The following is an 8725-nucleotide window of genomic DNA, read 5'->3' on the forward strand; positions in this document are numbered from 1 at the left end:
GTGGGTTTTATAGAGAAGAAATGCTACATTCATTATTTTGTAGTTGTTCACACTGAAGACTTACATTTACATCGAATATATTACAATTACGAAAATAATTCGAAAATAATTCTGACTACACTGATGGGAAACGTGCGCGTGCATGCGTGCCTGTGTGTGTGTGTGTGTGTGTGTGTAAGTGTGTAAGTGAGTAAGTGTGTAAGTGTGTATATGTGCATGCTACAGAGGGTCACTTGAATTATACTTACGTTTTCTGATGATCGCTGACTCTGTTCCTCAGCACAGTGACCTGTCGAAGGCAGGGTTTTGTGGGTGATTCTTGTGGTAACTAAGTATGCACTAAGTATGTGTGTGTCAGAGGAGGTGGGTCCTCCACCCATCAGATTCAAGATTCCCACTGCTGTCAGGACTGCAGAGTCACTCCCTATCTTCCAAGACCCACCTCTTCAGTTTTTTTTGTAAATAATAAAATATGAATATTCTTCCTTCTTCAAGCATTATGACTTCCAACGGCCCATGGCCTGAGCATAGATAGACTTCAAATCTCACCATACTTTGACCCAGGTCTTAGTTTTCACACACACACACACACACACAGGTCTTAGTTTTCTTCTCCTTTAGAAATGTGAGCTGCCTGCGGCAAATACACTGATAAGCAGATAAGCTTCTTTCAGTTTGATTGACAATGTCCTAATTGAAAAGTCGTTCAGTGATCTCACCTCATATTTTTGGCGTGAATATCGGTACTGAAGTTCAAATTTCTCCTCCTCCAGTTCATGTAACCACTTAAACATGGCATTCGCCTTATCTCTGGGGGAGAGGGATAAGACAAGGCATGTTGAATGGTTAACTTCGGAAGCATTATGCATGGACAGTTCTTGATCTGGTCTGGAGTAGAGTACCATTTGAATATGAACACACAACAGTAGCTGGTTGGAGAATGTTCTGGTAAATGTAACAGTATACCGGTGCAATGTTCTTCTCGGTCTTTACCTGAGTTTATCCTCTTTCAGGTGATCAATATTCAGCTCCTTACGTCGCTCATTTAAGATCTTCCTCTTCTTCTCTCTCTCTGTCAGATTTTTCCCGCCTCGTTTCTCTGCCTGTGATTGCAATGAGAAATACATGTATTAGTGTTGATTATTAGTAATTTAACTACCAGTATATTATTATTATTATTATTATTATTATTATTATTATTATTATTATTATTATTATTATATGACTTGTCTTTTGAGTACGGCCATTTGTGTTACCTTTGACATGTATCCAAAGCTGGTGAGGACTTTCTTCTTCTTGGCGTCGTCATCAGCTTTCTTCTTTGCTTCTTCGTCCTCCTTCCGTGCCTTCTCCTCCTGGTTGGAGTGAAAGAAGTGAAGAAGTCCAATAAATAACTACTGTACCACAGCTGTCATGTTCTCTATTCATGTAACAGTTCTTCATGCTGCCCAGTGACTACCCACACTGTTGGCCTCTTGAACGTGTGATCATTGTGTATATATTTTATAACAGGATTTGTTTTCTATGTGAGGCTCCCTCTAAATGTGTATGAAGACCAATGAATGATGATGGGTTTATATCTTATGGAACCGGCGGTGATGCCAAATAAAAACTTTCCTCCCAGGATGAACAATGAAATTGTATCTAATCTAATATAATATAATATACAGTATAACATACTGTTCTTATATTTCCTGCATTCACCCATCTCTGTGTGGCAATACTCACAGTGATTTTATTCTGGCGTTCCTTCTCTCTCTCCGTTCGGATCCTCACCTGCTCTGCTCTCTCAGATCGACGCTTATCCTGAGATCCCACGGGTGCATTTGGGAATATGTGACACAGTCTGATCATTTGGTCCGCATGTCGGCAACCAATCAAAATGTTCACACTTTTCTTTTGAAACACGGAACTACGTTTCAACGTTGTTGGGAATCACAACACAAACGTCAAGCCAAAATACTGCAATGAAATGGATTGGGTGAGTAATCCCCACTGCTACCTAGTTAACTATCACACTACTTGACATTGTTAGCAGGCTCACAAAACAAGCTGTGTTAGTTGACTAGCAAGTGTGTCATTGATTTTCAACAATGCAAAAATGGATTCACATTTTTCGAAAGAAAAGTCTGATCATTACATTGGATCCCGACATGAGGACCAAAGCATTAGAATGTGTCACATATAGTAACATTTTAGTAGCCAGCCCTCTCATATCCCAACCAAGCATTCAACCAGTATTTGAATTGAACACAACAGTACAACAGAAGAGGAACAGTCTGTAAATGCAGAGAAGGTTAAATACTGGATCTCACAATCCTGTCAGTGAGGTTGATGAGCTCCTCTTCCTCCTTCTTGCGGCCCTCGAAATGGGCCTCGATCAGGGTCTGGAGCTCAGTCAGGTCCTTCTCCATACGCTTGCGGTGGATGTCCTGTAGAGAGGGAGGGAGGGAGGAAGGGAGGGGGGGAGGGAGGGAGGGAGGACAGGCATGGGCAGGCACGGTTATGGCCAGGTCAGCTCCTCCAACCAGAAGGGGGCAGTCATACAGTATGTTACCAATGATACAGTCATACAGTATGTTACCAATGAGATTGGAACCCGTGTCTGCTGGTCCATCCCCAATACCATGTTAGCCCACTAAGCTAAAGCCTAGACAAGGTTCCTCTTCCCGCCAGCATGGCCACTGAACCACCATCTCCGTTCCACATACTCACATCAAAGTCCACTTTGTCTCCATCTGGGATCTTGGGAGGGACCAGGCCTGGCATGAAGGCTGGTCTGAAGAGGCATGGCAAGGCAAGTTGATTTGTATGGCACATTTCATACAACAGGGGGCAATTCAAAAGTGCAAAGTGTTATGTCTTTTTTTTTTCATTTCCATTCAGTTTACTTACTTCATTTTTTTCTTCGCTTCCTCTGTATCCCCAGTGATTGAGAAAGGGGAGGAAAATGACACTATGAAATATCAAAACACTTTTTCCCTTTCACACCAACAAAGTCCTCTCAGATCCAAGTATTGATATTACTCCTTTTCCATACCTCCTTCATGTTCCTCTCCAGCATCTGGTAAAAGAGGACAGCCAGGGTCAACACAAGGTCAACTATGACAGCCATGTGTAAAGGTGCAGCGAAAAGAGACTGAAATAGAGCTGCGATAAGCCCTACGGAAGCCCAGCGGGGACAGTGCTAAAGCAGATAAGACTAAGGTCTGGTTTAGTGACCTTGCGGATCCCTCTTCAGAATCACACACACACTCAGCTAGCTAGTGAGGTCTCGTCTTCTCATGGACTTCTCATTCATATCAACCAGATCAGACATAGGTCAAATACAATGTCAGTAGCACTTTTTACGGTATTTAGCTGGCTCGTACTAGGTAATAAAAGAGACAATGATAGCTTATGAAAGAGTCATTCATAGCTTATTATTGAATATATATACATGGTCTATACAATACTATACTATACAAGTCAGACACAAATGCTGGAGCTGTGCTTGATTTCGTTTGCAGTATAATGTAACTAATAGCCATGCTACAAAAGTGCAAAGTCCAAGCTCAACCAAGCACACCCCAGTATTTGATGTAATGTCTGTGGCTCAACAGGTCTGATCTAGATTCTTTGCACACGACAAGTCCCTTCACGTAAGGAAACCAGTAGCTGGATTGGATGATGTCATAGAGGTATTTAGCCTGTGGGTCATAGACTCATGACCGACCAGCATGTCAGGCTTTAGATATTCAGTAAAGATAATGCTTGTAGTGTGAACAATAGGTTTAATGTCTAGATTAGTAACAGTAGTCTACAGAGGTGTGTCCAGGGTGTTCATACCTGGCTCATTGCTTTCCTCCTGATCCCCTTGAGAGAGAGAGAGAGAGAGAGAGAGAGAGAGAGAGAGAGAGAGAGAGAGAGAGAGAGAGAGAGAGAGAGAGAGAGAGAGAGAGAGAGAGAGAGAGAGAGAGGACCCCAATTGAAATAAGCCAGTGGCTTTCTTGGGTTTTTATCCTGTTAGTTGACCTTGTATGTAATATGTACTTTCATGTACCTACTTCTGCAAATCTTCTAATAAAGTTTTCAATCAATCAAAAAGAGAGAGAGAGAGAGAGAGAGAGTATGTCAGTCCATTAGTCAGCATCCACCCATCTCTCTCTCTCTCTCTCTCTCTCTCTCTCTCTCTCTCTCTCTCTCTCTCTCTCATCCCAGGGTGGAGAACATTAATACAGGGACCCGCCCAATTCACTAAACACTCATGCTTTTAACAACCCTTAACCACTGTACTGTACTATGGCTTCGTTTTGGTTATAAAGTAATCCCACTAAGTGAGACTATGTACAGCTTCCAGTAGATCATTGGAGGCTGGTGGAGGCAGACATCGTAGCTCATTGTACAGTAATGCATGGAATGAAAGGAGGTATCAAGCACATTATGATACCGTTCCTCATTCTATTTCATTCATTACAATGAGCCTGTCCTCCTCCGATTTCTATCTCCACCGGCGCTCACATTGTTACTGTTGACCTCATTTGTACGTAGATACAATTGTGTTTTAGGCTATTTAATAATATGAACTGAGGTTATCATGTTCCTGCTTCACAATCTATGTGATAATGTTTCACTCGTCCCACCTGGATGTAAAACATGCGTGTGTGCGTATGCGTGTGCATGTGCGCACGTGTGTGTGTGTGTGTGTGCATGTGCACGTGCACATGCGTGTGCGGTGTGTGTGTGTGTGTGTGTGTGTGTGTGTGTGTGTTAATACCAGAATCTCTACAATTATCAGTATTACCATGCTGGCGTGCAAGCCTGAGCTTAAGCAGTAGTACCTGCTACCTCCTCCACCTCCTCTACCTCCTCCACCTCCTCTACCTCCTCCACCTCCTCCACCTCCTCCACCTCCTCTACCTCCTCAGCCTCCTCCTCCTCCAACTCCTCTGTCCAAAGCAAGCAGATATGGTGAGCAAGCGGTCATTCTCCAGCCAAGAGATGGACATGACAAGACCATACTACTACTGCAGCTACAAAGTAGTCATTCTAGATGGCATTCTATTATTGTATCAAAACAAAGAGTTCTGCCAGTTTGTCCACCCTTTGTCACACTATTGCTTCACGTTCGATATGGATATTCAATCAACAACAACAACAACAACAACAACAACAACAGACTATTCTCAGTCTCAGCATCTGTGTCCTCCAATCTCAAGAAAAGACACTCCGGGGAAAGTGATACTGTCATTAACAGGCAGTGCATTTCTTGCCTCGTGACAAATATCACCACTAACAGTCAGGATGGCAGGCAGGCAGGCAGACAAGCAGGCAGTAGTGGGTAACACAACTCTGTGCTCTGCTTAGGTGGAAACCTGAACCACGTTCCCCAGTATGTTTGGATTGGCACAAAAAACACTGTGCTCCTCTCACCAGCATCTTCCCCCAGGGTCCCCCCCTATTCTGAAGAACCTGACCTACTTTACACACTGTAACACTGACTCTACAGTACTCCACACTATGGGGAAACAGGTGCTGGATAAAGTCATTCAGGGACAGCCAAGCCTCTGCCGTCCCACCACAGAACAACAGAACAGCGATACCGGTGGAGGCTGGTGGAGGCAGACATTGTAGGATGGGCTCATTGAATGAATGGTGGATGAATGAGTAATGGTACTGTATCAACCACATGTTTCGCACGCACCGCCAATGTGGCACTGTGTGGGTCTAGTGGGTCTAGAGACGCTGTCCAGTGACAGTTTAAACAGGAAGCGGTAGTGTGTCGACTGGGTAACAACGTGGCAGAACTAATACAATGTAAATGCCTCGGTTATAGAGGTTACAGTATGATTCAATACTGGTTCTGTAAGATATTGTTTGGAATACATACCTACAATATCCTCCTCTCCTTCTCAGCACATGCACAGAGAGGGAAGATGATTCAAGTCAGCAGTCGTGTCGAAGAAGGCACTACAGCACATGCATACGCTCAACAACATTCTGATATGCAATATACTATCAGAATGTACAGCTGAAGCATCAGCACCACAAGATTATGCTGTTATGCTTTGATTATTTTTTAAGATTACAGCGTTTTAACAATAGATGCAATAAAGCTTTTTTTTTTTTTTTTACCATTTCACTCTCCAGACAGGGTTCGCCTGAGGACATCCCCTTAAGATTGTGGCTAAGTCTGGTCTAAGTCTGGTCTAAGTCTGGTCTAAGTCTGGTCTAAGTCTGGTCTACGTCTGGTCTAAGTCTGGTCTAAGTCTGGTCTAAGTCTGGTCTAAGTCTGGTCTAAGTCTGGTCTAAGTCTGGTCTAAGTCTGGTCTACGTCTGGTCTACGTCTGGTCTAAGTCTGGTCTAAGTCTGGTCTAAGTCTGGTCTAAGTCTGGTCTAAGTCTGGTCTAAGTCTGGTCTAAGTCTGGTCTAAGTATGGTCTAAGCATGTTATCACAGTTGTTATTAGAACATGTGAAACGGTGTCGTTACGGTACTTACTTTCTGGATCCCTGAAAGAATGAGGAACCACATTATATTTGGTTATGAAGCTGTATCCATTTGGAATCACGAATAACACAAAGCTTTCATTCAAATGAGATGGAAACAATACAGCTTATTCAATTGATGAATGTACTCACTCATATTCCACCTCTTCTGTGTCAGACATGTTTACAATACAACCTAAATGTAGAGGTTGTATGAAATAGTGAGATATGAGATAGTGTCGTAAAATCATACACCGATACTATCTAGGATTAAACACGTAAACTTAGCAAATATCATACCTATGGTATGCCTATAGTAGAAGCATGGTTGAACAACTTACCCAGATAGGTCTGTGCACTTGAGGTGAGCGAGACAATGTGGGATTGTGTTGGATGCCCCAATCTCTTGGAGCCATAAGCTTTTAAACCCTCTAGTGGATCACATGGCAGCTCTCTGGCTGGGTCTACAATTGGTGGTCAGATACACCGCTGACAGATGGTAGCCAGTGTCAGATACAATGGACACACACATATTTCTCCATGGACTTCCATTCTGTCTATTTTTAACATGTGAAACCTGAATGTAGACCGCTGGAGACTAAATGCCCCCCCAACAAGGCCTGATTCCCAGGTCGTCAGGGCAAGGAAAGGATTGAGCTGAACATGTTCAATGAACTAACACACACAAGCATCCACGCACACACGCACGCGCACGCGCGCACACACACGCACACACACACACACGCACGTGCACGTGCACGCGCACGCGCACGCGCACACACACACACACACACACACACACACACACACACTGAGGTTTGTCCATCCTAGGTTGATGAGTATCATCAGGAGTATGGTGGTAGGAGTGCCTTTAGAGGAAGTGTTGTTGGTTTTAGCAGTGCACTGCTGTCAGGGCACTGCTGGCCTTCTTGACTTGTGAGATGGTTCTGAGATGGTTCTGAGATGGTTGCACCGTCCAGAAGGTTACACCAGGTGGGATGCTCTAGAGCAAGACTTTCCCAAGACTTCAGCTCTATCTTGAAGCTCTCTCTCTCACACACACACAGACAGACACACACACACACATGACACACATGTGATGGATGTGGTGGTGATACATACCCCAGTCATCACCATGCCTTGAGATGACACACCATGACACATCTTAAGATCAACACCTTGAGAAGTGTCTTGAAAATTAGATTAGAAGATATTACAAGATGTCTTGACGTGTCTCAATACATCTTCTCTGTGAGTATGAAGACAAGACAAAGATGATAGCGGGTCATGCACATGAAATTCCACAGTGCAGAACATGGACAGTACAGAAAAATCAAATGTAAATAGACTTAGATAGATCATTTCATTGTCTTGCAAAAACAGTTCAACTATGACCAAATTTGATAGATCATTGTTGGAATACAATTCAATTCAATCTGTTCTGCCAGTTCAATCTGAACATTTATTTTTATTTTTTTATTACTAAGCAGCCATTGAATTGAGGGTAATTCAAGTCACACAATATTCCCATCGGAGACGGATTTGGATTTTCAGTCTTCACACCATTTGATTGTTGCATCCTCACCCGCACGTTTCCATCCTTCAGCGTCTTCTTCTTCTCTCCTCACTTGCAACAACATGTTAGTAGCACTCTTTTTGGCCATGCCAAATCTTTTACACTCGTCTATTAATATGTGACCCCACCCCACACGTATCAGGTCTTATGTGGTGTTATGATTCAGCACATGCCTCACATCATTCAAATGCCAGAGACTTTCAAAAGCTTTTTCGGGGGCTACTCATGTTGCCCAAATATTTATCGTGTGTCTTTTTGTTGTTTTCAGGTTGTACCAGGAGATATTTCTGACACAGTTTTGGGACTTTGGTGCCAAAGTGAAGCTGTTAGTGGGTCTCTCTGAAAAGACTGAAACGGATTAGTCTTACTCACAAGACAGCCCAGACACTCTCCTACTTCAAAACAGGACTAAAAACTCACCTCTTCAGATTCTTCAGTGTTCTTTGTTAGTCATAGCTTTTTCTTTTTTACTAATTTACTTTAGAAAAACGAAAGAGCTTTACAAATAAATTAATTATTATTATTATTATTATTATTATGATTATGATTGTGATTGTGATTATGATTATGATTGTGATTATTATGGGTAGTAGTAGTAGTAGATACTCAGACAGAAGGAAGATAAGTGTTGAGTTCGACTAGAATAGAAGAATGCAATACGAACAGCAAAACTGTGTTGTACA

At 42.7% G+C, this 8725-nt stretch overlaps 1 protein-coding gene across 1 annotated transcript; it reads right to left on the reverse strand.

Annotated features, from left to right (window-relative positions):
• Nucleotides 1-244: 244 nt before the first annotated feature.
• LOC308173074 (troponin T, cardiac muscle isoforms-like) lies at nt 245-2775 on the reverse strand (the record flags this gene model as incomplete). Its single annotated transcript, XM_080548039.1, has 7 exons — nt 2716-2775; nt 2316-2432; nt 1729-1806; nt 1257-1355; nt 994-1103; nt 720-810; nt 245-289 (listed from the first exon to the last, which is right to left on the reverse strand). The coding sequence occupies exons 1-7, from the start codon at nt 2767-2769 to the stop codon at nt 245-247; spliced, it is 594 nt and encodes a 197-aa protein (XP_080404165.1). The 5' UTR covers nt 2770-2775.
• Between the last annotated feature and the right edge of the window lie 5950 nt (nt 2776-8725).

This window comes from Nansenia antarctica (assembly GCF_963989245.1).
Source record: "Nansenia antarctica genome assembly, chromosome: 18".
Lineage (NCBI taxonomy): Eukaryota > Metazoa > Chordata > Actinopteri > Argentiniformes > Microstomatidae > Nansenia > Nansenia antarctica.